We start from the raw sequence: 16,387 nt of genomic DNA on the forward strand, positions 1-16,387 counted from the left end.
CATTATTTCTGCCACGAGACAGAAATATTCTGCTTATTGTGAATAAAATGTTGTTGTTTTGGGAAAATTTCCACTATCCAGGCACTGCAATTTCAGGAAAATTCCCTTTTTCTATCCTTGGGCACTGTTGTTATTTGCAGTTAACCCCAAATAATGCAGCAAATACTCTGAGCTCCAGGGAATTATTTCTCTTGGTTTGAAGTAAAAATTGGATGAAAAAAATTAAACAACCACAAAAAAACCCCAAAATAACAAAATAATATAAAATCCCTTTTCTGGCATTGCTTAAAAATCATAAGGTTTGTTTTGGGGTGAAATCCATGAGGATGAGAGCCTGGTTTTCTGCTGGCAGAATTGTTCAGTAGCTTGATTTTATTTTATTTATTAAATAAATATTGAATTATCTATTTACTCTCACTAGAAATAAATTCATGCCTCAGCTCTCTGACCTGCTGGCAGGCAATTATGGGTCGTGGGAATGTTTTTTTTGTTTAACTGTGGAATATGATAGGATTTTTCCTTGTAATATTGTGTTGCGCCCATATTTACGTGATAAATCCACATTAAAATTGATTGGCGGTGTTTATCTACAAGTGAAATGCAGGGAGGGTGAAGAACTTGTGTAAAAACCGAATAAAAAATTAAATATACAAGGAAATGGCTGCTGGGGAAGGAAATGTCCCTGCTTTATTCCTGGAGTTTTCTCTGTGGTTAATTCACTTTATAAATGGTTTCCTCCAAACCGAACTTGGAACAGCAAAATTATTCCCTTTAGCGTCAGAAAAATGGATTAAAATTGAAATTAATTCCGCTGCTCAGAGCGTTTTGTCCATCAGTAAATTGTAATGACATTAAAATAAAGGAGTGACTTTCTGCACAAGCCAAGGGTAGAGAATTTTCTGTAGGAAGGCACCCAGACTGCTCAGCTTCCCAGGACATTTATGTGATAAAAACCGAAGAGAAATCCAAAATATCCATCTCAGGAATATCCACTGAGACCCCTCATTGCGGTGCTGGAAGTTTGAAACCATCCTGGGAGCGGTGGCTAAAATGGGGGATGGTGTTTTACAGCTTCCCATCGTGCTGGGGATGAGCTTTCTCTTAATTAGTTCTTTTTTTCATCAACAAGTTGGAAAAATAAAGGAATTAAATGGCTTTTTCTGAGAGGACAAGTGGCAATTAATTGGCCGTTAAATTCAAATAACACTGGAAATTCTTATGGAGCAGTGGGTTTGTTTTGGGTTCTGCTGGGTTTTGTTTTCCTGGAAAAATAAATGAAAATCTTCATGAATTAAGGATTTGTTCACTCCATGGATTAACCAGACAGCTGAAAGAACATTAATTGGTCATTCTCATTTGGGTTTATTTCATATTATTTAATGATATGTAGCTTTTCTCATTTATACCAAATAAAATACACATTAAAACTGGAGAGGGTAACTTGGAGTAAAGCTTTTGGAGGAAAATATTTGAATTTTGGTGCCACAGGACTGAAAATACGAAATCAGATGAATTTTGCTCTTTAAATATAACTAATTATGGTGATTTCTGCAAAGAGATTTATGACAAAATCTGTTAGAGCCTTATGGAACAAAAAATTTCAGCAGAAAGAATAAAATAGAACAAGAAAATCTTATTTATTTTGCTGTAGAAATCTGCCTCAGATAAATTGGGACTCACAAAAACACGAGCTACTTTATCAAGACAAAAATGAGAACGAGGTACTTATCTAAAGGATCCTTGAACGAGGCTTGGGTCGTTGGTCATTAAATTTTACAGAGATGTCGGAATTGTCCAGCTGGGAATGGCCAAGCCCTTCCCAATTATTCCCCTGGTGCTGACAGTGGCGTGGCATCTTCTCCAGCCTGGTTTGAGATGTGCTCTTTAGAAATGAGGAAAGCAGATGCGTTGTCCTCCTGTGTGTCCTGGATTTTTGGTGCCTTGTGCCAACGGGAATTCACGTGCGGGTCAGGAAATAAAAATTAGGATGAACTCTGGGTGAACTGTCAGGGGAAGGGAACCTTTCCATGGGTTCATCCTGCCGTGTCCAGGGCTGGAAAAATGACACACGGTGTTCATTAACTGCTACGTGCATACGTTAGTTTATTTGGGGGAAAAACACGGCATTACAGCGGGAATTGGGAAAACTGAGGGGTTCATTAACATCTCGTAATGGAGGAAAGGCAAGGAATAATAACGGCGCAATCAGCGATGGGCCAAAACACCCCTCAGAGGGGGAAAAAGCTGCAATTTTGGCTGAGTTCATAACAATAAAACCTCGTTTGCTCGAGGTGACGTTGGCAGGGCCGAGCCGTGGCGTCGCCCAGAGCTCGTTTCGGGCGGACGCCACGGGGTCGGGCCTCGGTGCCTAATCTAGCATGGCAAATGTGCGAGGTGATGTCCCAGAGGAACTGTCACAAATCCCGCCGGAGAGGCATCGGGAGAGCGGCAACACAATGGCGCAGATTGATGTCTGGCTTTATTAAAGCACAGTTTGGTGCAGGAGGGACAGACTCCCTCTTTCATGTCCCCGTCAGCCTCTAATCAACGAGTTTCTTATCAATACTTTTGGCGTAAAAATACTGAATGCAGAACTGCTGGGAGATGGGGGAAAAAAACCCCCTCCTTCGGAGGTGCCCTTTTCACCAATTAGATTTTGAGATGTCACTAAGCTGGGTTTTAATTTGGCCTGAGCACGCTTGGTTAATTGGGTAGAGCTCATTTTGGTAATCAGGAGGAGCTTTGGTGCTCCTGCTTTGGTCTCCCCCCAATTATTCCCTGTAACAGTCTCCTTTCACAGCCAGAGCCAGATCCTGCCCGTTGGAAAACGATGGGATTGTTTGGAGATCTATTTTCCACACCATCCCAACGACCCTCTCTCGTAATTTTTTACTACTTGAAATATTTGTTGCTGCAGCGCAAATCAACTGCTCCAGGAGTTTACCCAGGATAACCTTGGGCTCGGCGGCTGTTCCTTTGATCCTTTAAAAATACTGAGGATCCTCCCAGGTTGTCCCAATTTTCTTGACTTAACAAGAATTTAACCTTAAAAATTCATCCCATTCTGTTCAAATTGCTCTTTCTATGTACCTGCCAAGCTGGAACATGGACTAGGAAAGTATTTTCTTGACAGGTTTCATGTCTTGGTTGCAGCTTAGATAATTTTCCAGCTCTTGTCATAAACACGGAATACATTATCCTGCTTTTAAATTTCCCTTGTTTCTTTGGCATCGTTTTGGCTGCACTTTATTTGGTCACACTGCACAATTCTTTCCCTTTTTCCCAGTATCTGGGATGCTCTTGCTTGGCTTAAATCTAAGGAGGAAAGATGGTCCAGAATGATCCCAATCGCTGTTTCCACATGGAGCTTCACCAAAATTGAATTTCATTCATAGATTCTGTTCCTTGGGATTTCATTTTTCTTGTGCCCAGGAAAAATTCACCACCCTGCCCCCTTCCAGTGCTGTCACCAGCCCTGGACCAGCCTCCCCGTCCTGAAATTCCTTCTGTGGGTGATCCCTTTCCTCCTTCGGCCATGAGACTTTCCTGAGGAGTAGGAAGGAAAGTGTAATCCACAGCATCTCTGCCTTGGGAAGAGGAGCCCTTTCAGTTGTCCCAGTGAACCTAAAAGTTTATTTAGGGAATAATTTAACTGCCCTGCTCCCCTTGGCCACTGGAACTCAGTGACTGGGGGGTTTGTGTCTTATTAGCAGGAAAATCCCAGGATTTCTGTGCTCACGCATGGTTTCCTTATCCTGTCTGTGTGGAGCCAGGCTGTCTGGGGGCTCTCCATTTATTGAGGTCAGCCCATGTGCTGAGGAGCTTCCAGAATTCCCAAATGGAGCTAAATCCTGATTTTCCACATCCCCCTGGGCTTGCTGCCCTCGCTGCCTCTATTGCAGGCCGTGCAAAACCCCAAGAATAGGTCTTGAAATGATTTATTGGATCATCCGTGTCCATTTTCCTGCTGATTCAGAGGCATTTGTGGTCATGGGTTTGAATATTTCACGTAATTTAAAGGAAGGAAAAGTGGTGTCGCACCACTTTCACCAGCTCAGCTTGACAATTAATTTCCAGAAATTATCATTTCTTATATCGTGGCCTGGCTTAATTTTAAATTCCCTTTTTTTTCCCTGTCCCTAATGCCAAATACTGAGTGCCTTAGATATTCCAGGAGAATATATTTATTCCATCTCTGTTTTTCTGAAGCCAAACTATCCTGAGGGTGAATAGAAGTGACATTTTACCCCAGATCATTAAAAGATGAGGGACCTAAGAAAAGTTTCGCTGGTAGGACTGAAAAGATGAGTGGTTCAGGTTGAAAACAGAAGCCAAGCACTGCCTGTAAAATAATCTTGGAATCACATCCTGTTACAGCTTAAACTGCATCTGAGGGAAGGCGGCGTGAGAGGGAACATATTGTCCCCCCCTTCACTTCCCCAGGTCCAGGGCTTTTAGCTCAATGAACTCCAGGCTTTGTAATTAGCAGCAAGGCGATTAGGTGGGCCACGCTCCTGGGAGTAATTAGTGCACTAATTGTGTTTGATTGTTTAATTACTCTTGCTTACTGTAATTGAGGAGGGGTAGCGAACTCCTCTGCAAGAGCTCCGAGAGGTTCCTTGGATACAAGAGCTTGGCCACATCCCATCTTATGGGGAGGGGGACACACATTTACCCATTCCTGGGGTGAAACTGCCAAGAAAATCCCTTAAATGGCACACGGATTTGGAGGCAATTCCTAAGAATTGCAGGTTTTTTTCATAACCTTTTGACATGTGTGGTGGGAACCAAAAGAAATAAATAGAATAGACACAAAAAGGTTGAGCAGGATAAAGGAGAAGGGGGGGAAAAGGCAATTATAGCTGGTGAAGTTACCAACAGTCCCTGAGATTGTTGTCTGGGATCTGGCCCAGCTGCCAGACGGAAAACGTTCCGTCGTCATTCCCATTTGTCGTTGGACAGTGATGACACAGGCAGAGAGGCGGGTTTGGATTTGGAAGCTGGAGGGAGATGAAAACCAATCCAAATATTGTCAACTCGGTCATGGAAAGTCCAACCTGTAGCTTTGTGTGACCTCGGAAGAAAGGCAGGAGGAAAATCTGCGGAGTTATTGGGGGAAGTTGTGTTGGGGTGGTGCATGGGGAGGTATTCCTGGAGGGAAGAGTGTGCCTGCAGGAACAGCTCTTCCAGCCTCGTCAGGCTGCTCGGAGTTCCCATGGCTTCATTTCCCACTGAGGAATAATCATCTTAAGGCCATGGAAGGATGGCCCAGCTGACCCCGCACAGCGGAATTCGCGGGAGCGAGCAGCTCGTGCTGAGGTCTCGGCGGTTTCTCACAGATGGCGCTGCCTGGCCATGCTGTGATCGCTGCTTTAGGGCTCAGAAAGTCTCCTGCCCGCTGGGAGGGAACTTTTCCTGGCTTATTTCACTCAAGGAAGGCTTGATTTAGGGCATTCTGGGATGGAGGCTCTTCCAAGGGGGAGAATAAAAGGAAATGTCAGGATGAAATTAGTAGGAACCTTGTAGGACCTTGGAGGTGTGGCCCAGACAGTGAGGAGGAGATGCAGGAGGAAGGTTGAGAGGAGGTGTCAGCAGAATCATCAACCTCCCATGAGACCAGACAACTTCCCACTGCATTGGAAATCCAGGGAGAGCAGGGAAATTCTCTGCATCCCATGGGAACAAGGTGGGGGACACAGAACACCACAACCTGTGCCATACTTGCATGAGGAGAACCACAGAAACAGCCGTGGATCAGGAATTCCTGCCTGCCTGGCTTTGGGGAAGTGTTTGTTTGGGAAGATTTGGTGTCTGACTCCTATTTTTTCCCCTTTTTTCCCCTCCTGGAATGGTGTTTTTACTGCAAACCTGCAGCTGGTGGTGGCCCAGGTCATGGATTTGGTCATGGTCAGCCGGCTGAGCTTGAGAGGGACAGGAGGGACAAAGCTATCCTTAAAAATAACCGTCCCCTCCATCAACACTTCTCCCCTAAAACCGGAGCTCTGATATCCGGCCTCCGCTCCAGCGCTTCCCGGGAGGATTGGGACCTTCCATTGTCCCCAGGGCTGGTGACAACGAGGATGAGATGTCACCTCCCTAATGAGACCTGACAAGTGGGCAACTGGGCTGCTGCTCGGGGCCTCGAATGGTTCATCTCCAAGGCAGCGTGGCAGGGCAAAGGGCAGGCCGGAGTAATCCCGCTGCGGAGCGGGAATGGGAACGCCTTCCCGCCTCCGAGGTGCTGCTGGAGCTGGGAAGATTGAGTTAACCAGGATTTCTGTGTCAGTGCCCAGGACCTTTCACCAACAGACGGCATGATCTAAATGCCATGTGACTGTGTCCCCCCATTGCCACCGGCAGCGGATTCCGAGCGGGCCGCGCCAGCTTCCCTTAGGTTGGGATGAGGACTTGGCTCTGGGAGAGGAGCCGAGGGGATTTGAGGGAAAAAATATCTGCCTGTGCCCTGGATTTGCTCTGCCAGCAGAGGTTTAGCTCTGTAGGAGCCGGTACACCACCAGTAACTCCTGAAAATATAATTGTGTACAAAGTTTGGAGGTTTTGGCTGAAAGTCGTGGACTAAAAGGGGCTTGTGAGTGAAAGAAAAACCCTTTACACCCTTGGTGAAGCTTCTCAGGGCTTATAGAATTCCTGAAGAGAATCCATCATTTTAGAGAAATACAATTTTGTAGGATTTTGGGAACCAAACTAAAGTTTTTGTGAAATGTCTGCAGGTTTTAAGACAGTGCATCCATATATCTATATTTATATCACCTTCCTTACATTTTATTTTTATGTGAGTGCAACACCAGAGAAAATGAGTGTGCTGAACACTGAATTAATATCTAAATAATTTCAAATAGATCTAATTATTGGATATGAATTGAATTATTAACTATTGCATATTACCTTTATTCGAAGTATTCTTTCCACTTCTCTCTCTGTGAAATATCATCGTTACCTTAAACATCACCGAATATTTGCCCCCCATCAATGACAGAACTATGTGCACCCCTGTGTTCCTACTCAAAATATTCATGGAATAGTAAATATTTGGGTTTCTGGCAGTGGATATTTCCATGCTTGCAGTAATTCCTGGTTTTCCCCTACCTGTGTGTATGGAATGAGCAGGTGGAACATGCCCAGGGTGACAAATGGTGACAGTAAGGGTGGCAGGTGTTTGCTCAGTAAGGACTTTCTACTCCCCTAAATTCCAGTTTAAAATATTGGCCCTGCTTGCCTTGCTCTGGATAATTTTCTAACCCAGAGGATTTAAAAATTTTAATGATATGCCCATAATGAAACCTGTTTCAAACAGAAAATCGAGGTGGGGGAGTGAATTCTCTCTGTTCATTCACGGTTTCTTGCAACTCATTAGAAGTTGGCAATTAAGGTCTTTGCAATTACAAGAGGAATGATGTGAACATTTTTAGGGAGCAGCTGGAGGATTTCAGCCACTTTTCTGAATCTGGTGCCTGAGTGCTGCCACAAAGGATTTGGAGAGGGGCTGGACGAGCAGTTGGTCCCACAAAAGGGACACTGGGGAAAGCAACGTCCTCAGCTGGAAGGTTTTGATCAGCTCTGCAAAAACAAAAGCTTTTTGTGCTTCTGATGAGCAAACCCAACAAATTTTTGTCTCTTTGGGAGGAATTCCTGCCGTTATTTCAACCTTGCTGTGTTGTAACTTAAAATATCGCTATAATGGTTGGATTTGATGATATTGGAGGTCTTTTCCAACCTTAATGATTCCAGGATTGTTTTTTCTTTATGTTGATAACTTGTTAATCACAGGCTGCTGATGAGAGTTGGTGCTGAGCTGCGACGAGCACCTCCTTTTGGGATGTGAATCCTCATTTTTCGGTCCTCTAGCTCAGGATCAAATCCTCATTTTTTGCTCCTGACGGTCTCACTGCAAACTGCTGATGTCTTGAAATGAAGAGTGGGGTTTGTAAAACCTTCTCTGGCGTGGTTTGGGATAAAAAAAATTCCCAAATTCTCCCTCCACATCCCACATGGACCCATTTCTTTCATCTTCCACGTGGTTGGGAGAGGTTTATTTTACTTCCTGTCTGCTTCTAATCAGGATTTTGTTCTCCCCTGGTTGAGAGGGATCTATGGAGTAAATCCAATGGAAATTGGCATTTGCCTCTTCATGAGGTTAAACCAACAAAGTTTGAAGCAGTGGGCTGTGTGTTATCTTTTTTTCCTCGTTGTTTTTATGGATTTCTCTGTGTTTTAATAAAAAAGCTGTTTGCAGATAACAGCAGGGACAATGACAACCTTTGTGCTGCTGCTCCTGGGTGGATTTCTGCTGTGGGACCAACATTTGGAGGTGACATCCCCAGCCCTGCCACATCTTTCCTGAGGAAAAAAAAACCCAAACAAAAATATTTATTAAATAATAACTGCCACATATTCAAAGCTGCTTAGGAAATATGTGGGTGTTGCAGATCTCTTGGTCCATCTGGGTGGAAAAAACTCATCCCAACCCTGTGTGTTCTGGATGGATTCCAAAGGAAACCGTCGGCTCCTGCCTGGCTCTGCAGCCGCATCCTTTCAGGATTTTCCCCTCCCGTTCGATTTTTGAGGCACTTCCATCATTTTTAAGGGTTTCTAAAAATCTGTTTAATGGTTTATTGGCCTTGTCTGCCCCTGGATGGCTCCCTACAGCCTGGGTGCAGGGATTGGGATGCTCCTGAAAGGTGCTGGTTTTGGGATGGTCTCAGGAATGGTACCACAGCGGTTGTTTGGTTCCGCTTCAAGTAGCTCCCATCAGTCAGGGACTTGGAAGAATACACTGAACTATTTATTAATGGCATCACAAAGGGAATAAATCCCTTTGGAGCATGGATGAGGAAAATCCAATGGTCACTTTGTTTGCAGCTCTGAGATGGAGGCTTTTCCAAGAGGAAATGCCAACATAAGATCAGTAGGAACCTCGTAGGATGGTGGAGATGTGGCCCCAGGCAGTGAGGAGGAGTCAGGAGGAAGGTGGAGAGGAGGTGTCAGCAGAACCATCAACCTCCTGTAGCACCAGGCAACTTCCCACTGCACTGGAAATCCAGGGAGATCCTTTGTCCAAGTCTTTTCCAGGGCTGTTGATGCCAAAATAACCCCAGCAATGGGAGGCTCCGGGGTTGGGTAGTGGGGACGAGGTGGTGGCCAGGTCCTTGTGGGTTTGCTCTGCTCATCCCTGCTCTCTGCCATTTCCTCATGGAAAGAGGGATTGGGCACTGGAATGGGCAGCCCAGGGAGGTGGTGGAGTCACGGTCCCTGGAGGTTGTTAAGGAAAGCCTGGATGTGGCACTCGCTGCCGTGGTTTGGGTGACAGGGTGGTGTTGGTCATGGGTTGGACTCGATGATCTCAGAGGTCTTTTCCAGCCTGGTTAATTTTGGGATTCTGTGCCTCTGCCCAGGTGGGGATCTTCGGCCGCCGCATGAGCAGGTCCTGGCCGGGCCATGGCCTGGCCACCGGGGCTGCTCCTGCTGCTCCTGCTCCTGTCCGGCCGCGCTCCGGCCATGCGGAGCCGCGACTTCACTGCCAAGGACATCGTCTACCTCCACCCCTCCAGTAAGTGACCTCCACCCTGGGACAGGGACAAGGGAAACAGCAGCCAGCGCTGTGGGGTGCTCTGAGCAGCCCGGAGCTGTTCCAGAGCATCCCAAGCCTTGAGCTTCTGGATTTGCACTCAGGTTCTCCCAGGAGCCCAACCCCAGAGCCATTTGCAGTTATGGTTTCCGTGATCCTCACAGGCCACTGGAATATTTTCCAGTATGGCACTAGGGTTCTGCGTTTCTCTGTACCAAATTTCATCTTGTCACATATTTCCTTCATTTTTCCCACTTGTTCTTGAGCCGTGGCTGTGTTTGTTTGCTTTTAGCTCTGCCTCTAACCTGGTTTTACACGGAATCGTGGAATGGTTTGGGTTGGGAGGCACCTGGTTTGTACAGTCCCCACTCCCACAGGGCCAAGTTGATGTGGGAGAAGCCCCAAGTTTTTGTGAGAGGTGACCCTGCCCATGGCAGAGGGTGGGGCAAGATGGGCTTTAAGGTCCCTCCCAACCCAAACCATTCCAGGATTCTGTGTAAACCAGACCCAAAAGGGTTTAAAGGACTCATAGGGTTACAGGCAGCACCGACAGCTCTGGCCTTGATTCCAGGCACTCCTGGAGCAATGGAGTTGTGCATCTTTAGATCTTCCCTGCACTCTCACCGGTCTGTTCTCCTTATCAGACACAAACTTAGCGAATTCCATGAGAACAAGGTGCCTGTGGAGCCGTCCCTGCCTTCTCTCCCCACAGAAAACTCACTGCTTCACTGGCTGGAAAATTTGCATTCTGTGCAAGCAGGATGAAATTCCTGTTTTATTCCATAACCACGACCTGTCAGAGACCCAGGGTGAGAGGGATTAATTTAATCCATGTGTTGTCCCAGCCCCAGCCCCACCAGAGACGCTCCTGGGTGATTTCTTGATCCTTAAAAACTGAAAGGAAACAAGCAGTGAAATCGTCTTGCTTCACCTCTCCTTCCCAAACAGGATCCAGCCCAGAGCAAGGGGAGGAGGTGAGGAGGAGGAGGAGGAGGGAGGGTGAAGATGTGGCCCAGAGAGCTGTAGGGCTTCACTGATAACTGTGACCTGGTCACCATTTGGCTTCTGAGAAGGCGGCAGCACCTTGAGGATGGATTGAAAGTGCCACAGAAGTGCTGCCAGGAGAGCAATTAAGGAATTAGCCCTCGTTTGGTGAGATAAATTAGGACAGAGGCTGCTGTTCAGGGCTGGAGGTTCAGCAAAGTGGTTTTGTTCCCTTTGGGGCCACGAGCCTGCCTTCAACAGGAGCAGCTCTTTCCCTGGTGGGACCATTCCCAGAGTGTTTAAATCCACCTGATATTTTGTTATCAGCACTGATAAAGCCGCAGGGTTGGATGCGAGCTCTGATTCCAGGAGAATGAGTATTCCTTGCTCCCATTAGCTCCCTTTGAAGTCAGCAGTGGCACTTTGGCTGGGTCAACACAGCTGGAACGAGTCCATGGGGACCTCAGTGTGCCTCTCCTGCTGTGGGTTTTACAAATCAGGACCAACCTGCTGAAGCCGACAGGAAAATCGGGAGAAATTTGGATCTAAAGAGAAGAACTGTTGCTGCTTTCTCCTGAAAAGCAGCACAGAACCAGATTAATTGGGTCATTTTAACTCCATATTATCCATTCCTTTTAACTCTGTATTATCTATTCTGACTCCATTATCTCTTCCTTTTAACTCCATGTTTTCCATTCCTTTCAGCCACGCCGTATCCTCGTGGATTTAAGTGTTTCACCTGCGAAAAGGCCTCGGATAATTACGAGTGCAACCGCTGGGCTCCGGATGTTTACTGTCCCCGAGGTAACCAGCCCCCTCCCAGGGTTTCATCCCAACCCACCTATCCCTGCCAGGGGCCAGGCTGAGCCCTGTTATTCCCAAAAATGTGGAATATGGGATGCTGGTGGTTGCTTAAAGGAGTAATCCTTTAAGCTTTTCTGTCTCCTTGCAGTGGATGAAGTTGGTGGCTTTGAACTATTCCCTGTTTTCCTCTGGCTCAGATGGGGATTAAATCAGGCTGATGTTGCTTTCCCAGAACCCCAGATTGGTTTGGGTTGGAAGAGACCTTAAAGCTCATCCCATTCCATGGGCAGGGACACCTTCCACTATCCCAGGCTGCTCCAAGCCCCAATGTCCAGCCTGGCCTTGGACACTCCCAGGGATCCAGGGGCAGCCACAGCTTCTCTGGGAATTCCATCCCAGGGCCTCCGCACCCTCATGGGGAAGGATTTTTAAGAGTTTTTTTTCTCTTACTGGTGAATACAGGACCAGTTCTGGCTGTGTTCACTTCCCTCCCCTCTGGCACAAATCCACATTCAGGGCAGCCACAGCTGGAATTTTGATATTTGCAGTGGTTTGATCTCATCATTCCCCTTGGAGCCTGAAGCTGGGAACAGCTCAGGGAATACAAACCCTCAAATCTCAGATCCAGGCACTGCTGAGATCCCCAGACCTTGCCCTCCTTCACCACTTCTCTTCCGAGACCCTCCCAAGACATTGAGATCATCCACAACCCTGATGAATCCCATTTAGTTGGATTATTTGGGGATTTTGCCTTCGGAAAAGATTTCTTTTGGAGGGAGGACGACCCCCCTGCGTCTGCAGCCTGTGGCAGGCCCGTTATCAGCCCCAGAATTTGCTTCCTTTGAGCTACAACCAACAACAATAAAAGCCACCGGGCTGGCTGGCACGGGATGAGACCGACATTCCCGGATATTCCTTGTTTTGCCAGGAGAAAGGGGTGTGGATTTTATTCCTCGTTGTGGATTTAGCACTTGGCCTTGCAGGAGGTGACAGCCATCCATTGGTTTCCCCATGCCAGGAAAATACATCGCTCCGAGATGATTCCACAACAAAAGAAAGAAAGGAATAAAGAATAAAACAGCCTTAGAAGAGTTATGGGGTGTTGGGAACTTTATTTATTCCATGTGGGAGCTGTCAGGGAGAGCTCTGGTGCCAGAGCAGGAGACATAAAGCCCAGATTTCCTGGGAATGGCACTTCCAGCAGAATCCTGGGAGCTTCTGCACAGAGAGCGCTCCCTCTGGCATAAACCTGAGCTTTAGGGTGGGAAAAGCTGGAAAACACATGGAAATCTCCTTTTTCCTCCTTTTTCCCCTCTGGGAAAGCAATCATTTTATTACTAACAAGCTGGATTAATTAGAAACAAGGTAGAATGTAGAAAATAAATACACAGTGGTGTTCCACGTGTGGAAAATCCAATGTTTTCCTCTCTGAGAGCTTGGAGGAAGCACCTTCAGCTTCCCTCTAGGGAATAAGGCAGGGAATAAAATCCAGATTCCTTATAGGATTCCTTATAAATCCTCATTCCATTTGTCAGTCGTTCTGCTGTGGATTTTTTGGGGTGATTTACAGATGTCAGTGAGGAGTAGCTTAAAGAAGGAGGAAAAAGAGAGAGGATGGGGTGACTTGGGGAAGTGGTGGGAATTCAGGGACACATTCCATGGTTTGGCCTGAGGAATAAATTAACGGATCAAAATGTTCCTCTAGGGTGAAAAAATGATTTATAATATTATTTTAAAGTATTTTTATTGTATATTATATAATCTTTTTCCACCTATACACATGAAATAAATAGGGATTGGGAATATTCCCATTTTTTTTAAAGATAATGCCAATTAAACTCTGAGTGTACAAGATTTGGGGTGTTTATCCAAACTTCCCTCTGTAAGTGGATGATCCCATGGGTGGGAATTGTTTTGTCTGTAACACAGACCCACATTTGGGAATAAATCCCAGTATTCCAGAGCAGTTTGAATCCTTGGGATCACACCAGAGCCTGGGGTTGAACACAGGTGAGCATTCAGTGTCATTATACAGAAACACATCAAAAATTCTTATTTTTTTAAAAATTCCCGAGATTTCTATCTTATTTCCTCCTGCTGGTGGACTCTCAGGAAACAGGAATTGGGCAGATAAAGATTCTCCCATGGTTTTTTAGGGACAAAGTACCACTTCAGCCAGCAGATGACATACAACAAATACCTCAAAAATTGGTATTTAAAAAAAACCCAAAACAAACCAGGACTCCTTTCCTATTTTCTCTTGCTGGTAGACTGCCAGTAAAGTGGAATGAGGCTTTTCCACGGTTTTTTAGGGACGAGGTACTGCTTCAGCCAGCACATGATGAAGGCCAGCGGGGAGAGCGTCTCTGTCACCAAGCGCTGCGTGCCCCTGGAGGAGTGTCTGAGCACGGGCTGCACCTATATAAAGCACGAGGAGTACAAGGTAGGGAGAAAGTGGGGGTAAAAGATGCAAATCTGGGTCATTGGAGCTTATCTGGTAAATCCAGGATGTGTAAATGTGTGTAAAACTTCATAGAATTGGAGTTTCTCGAGAAAATATGGTCGGTGTGAGTCTATCTAAAATAGAAAAGTTTATATAATTGGGGTTTATGTGTAAATCTGTATGAAATGTTATGTATATAAATATAAAATTGTAAATAATTATAGGGTTTATGAGTATAATATGTATATGTAAATATAAAATACATAAAAATATTCTATACTATATATTGTATACAGTATATATTGGATATAATATTTAGTTAGCATTATATAACTATTATGCTATATTATATATAGCATAATAGATAGAATATATTCTGCAATATATTTTTATACTATATATATAATATATAATATTACAATGTATTATATATAAAATATTACAATATATTAGATATATAGTATTGTATATATAATTTATACATTATACATACAATCTATAATAATATAGAATATATATTAGATCTATATAGTATATAGTCTATAATGTGTGATATATATTTATTATGTAATGAATATGATATATGGCTAATATCTACAGTATATTAGATACAATATTGTATAAAATATATACATATAAATAGGATAAAATATATAACAATATATAACACTACATAATAATATGATATCAAAATACAATATACAAAATTGAACGACACATATTCTATAAAATATCAAATAATGTTATTTAAATTATATAATATATAGGAATATTACATATCTATAATATAAGAGATATAAAATACGAGAGGTTTAGCATAGTATATAATATATAATTTTTAATATATATTATATATATTGTGTATGATATATACTATGTATCATACACAATATATTTAATGTATCTACAATATCTACAATATATTGTAGATACAATAAAACATAATATATAACAATATATAATAGTATAGGATATATATTAGGCATCATATATTGTATATAATGTACATGATATAGAGAGAATCTACTATATATTATATAGAATGTATTATCTATATCTTATATATCTATATATAAAATGTATTACATATAATACGTATTATAAAGTATATAAAAATATACTATACAATGTATTTTATATATGCACAATAAATACAGCAAATTAGATGTAATATATAATATAGAATAATATAGAATAAAATAGAATAATACAGAATTCATATAGAATGATATAGAATTCATAGAGAATAATATAGAATTCATGGAGAATAATGTATTATATCTAGCATACATACTTTATATAACGTGTATATTATATAATACCTAAAATATATGACACATCATAGATATAGTATTTAGAATACAAATTATAATTTATGGAATAATTGGACTGTGCCAGAAGTGTGACTGGGCCAGTGGGTTTCACTTGGCAATGGAAAAAAAGCGAGGAAAAAAGGCGAGAAAAAAGGAAGGGGGAGGAAAAAAAGGGAGAAAAAAAATTATTCTCCCAACCGATGGATTTAAAAAAAAGGTGGGAGGAGAGGGAGAAAAGGAGGGAAAAATCACAGTGGGCAGCTTTGCCAACGTAGCGCTGTTTTCCCTGTGCTTCCTCCCTGGAACGGCGGCGTTCCCTGCCCCAGGTGTGCACGTCGTGCTGCGAGGGCAGCATCTGCAACCTGCCCCTGCCGCGGAACGCCTCGGACGCCGTGTTCGCCACGCTGGCCCCGCTCAGCGGGACACCGCGCCCGGCCCCGCCCGGCCTGGGGACACCGCTGGGGCTGAGCCTGGCGCTGCTGGCACAGCGCTGCCTCTCGGCCACAGGACAGGGACAGTGAGAGGGACGGGGATGGGACAGGGATGGGGACAAGGACAAGTGAGAGGGACAGGGATGGGGATGGGACAGTGAGAGGGACAGGGATGGGGACAGTGCCAGGGACTGGACAGGGACAGTGAGAGGGATGGGGACGGGACAGGGATGGGGACAGGGACAAGTGAGAGGGACGGGGATGGGGATGGGACAGGGATGGGGACAAGGACAAGTGAGAGGGACAGGGATGGGGATGGGGACAGTGAGAGGGACAGGGATGGGGACAGTGCCAGGGACTGGACAGGGACAGTGAGAGGGATGGGGACGGGACAGGGATGGGGACAGGGACAAGTGAGAGGGACGGGGATGGGGATGGGACAGGGATGGGGACAAGGACAAGTGAGAGGGACGGGGATGGGGATGGGGACAGTGAGAGGGACAGGGATGGGGACAGTGCCAGGGACAGTGAGAGGGATGGGGACGGGACAGGGATGGGGACAGTGACAGGGACGGGACAGTGAGAGGGACAGGACAGGGATGGGGACAGTGACAGGACAGAGACAGGGATGGGGACAGGGACAGAGACAGGGACAGTGAGAGGGACAGGACAAGGATGGGACAGAGCCAGGGCCACGCTGCCACAGCCGAGCCACGCCGGACAGCCGCACGCACCTGAAAGGCTGAATTCCCTCCTGGTTCTTGGATAATCCTGAGTTTGGCATCCGGATGCACTAAAATTCCCACGTCTCTCCTGTTTGTTGAAG

General features: G+C 44.9%; 1 protein-coding gene across 3 annotated transcripts in view; it reads left to right on the forward strand.

Moving 5' to 3' along the window:
• The window catches only part of LYPD6 (LY6/PLAUR domain containing 6), a 32,057-nt gene extending 16,381 nt beyond the window's left edge, over positions 1-15,676 (forward strand). For all 3 annotated transcript variants that reach the window (XM_032114097.1, XM_032114098.1, XM_032114096.1), the window contains exons 2-5: positions 9,414-9,568; positions 11,276-11,374; positions 13,687-13,817; positions 15,457-15,676. In XM_032114097.1, coding sequence (XP_031969988.1) covers positions 9,457-9,568; positions 11,276-11,374; positions 13,687-13,817; positions 15,457-15,651 — 537 coding nt within the window. In that variant the 5' untranslated portion in view covers positions 9,414-9,456 and the 3' untranslated portion in view covers positions 15,652-15,676. The remainder of the gene's footprint in view (positions 1-9,413; positions 9,569-11,275; positions 11,375-13,686; positions 13,818-15,456) is intronic.
• The last annotated feature ends 711 nt before the right edge of the window (positions 15,677-16,387 follow it).

This window comes from Corvus moneduloides, chromosome 7 (assembly GCF_009650955.1).
Source record: "Corvus moneduloides isolate bCorMon1 chromosome 7, bCorMon1.pri, whole genome shotgun sequence".
Taxonomy (NCBI): domain Eukaryota; kingdom Metazoa; phylum Chordata; class Aves; order Passeriformes; family Corvidae; genus Corvus; species Corvus moneduloides.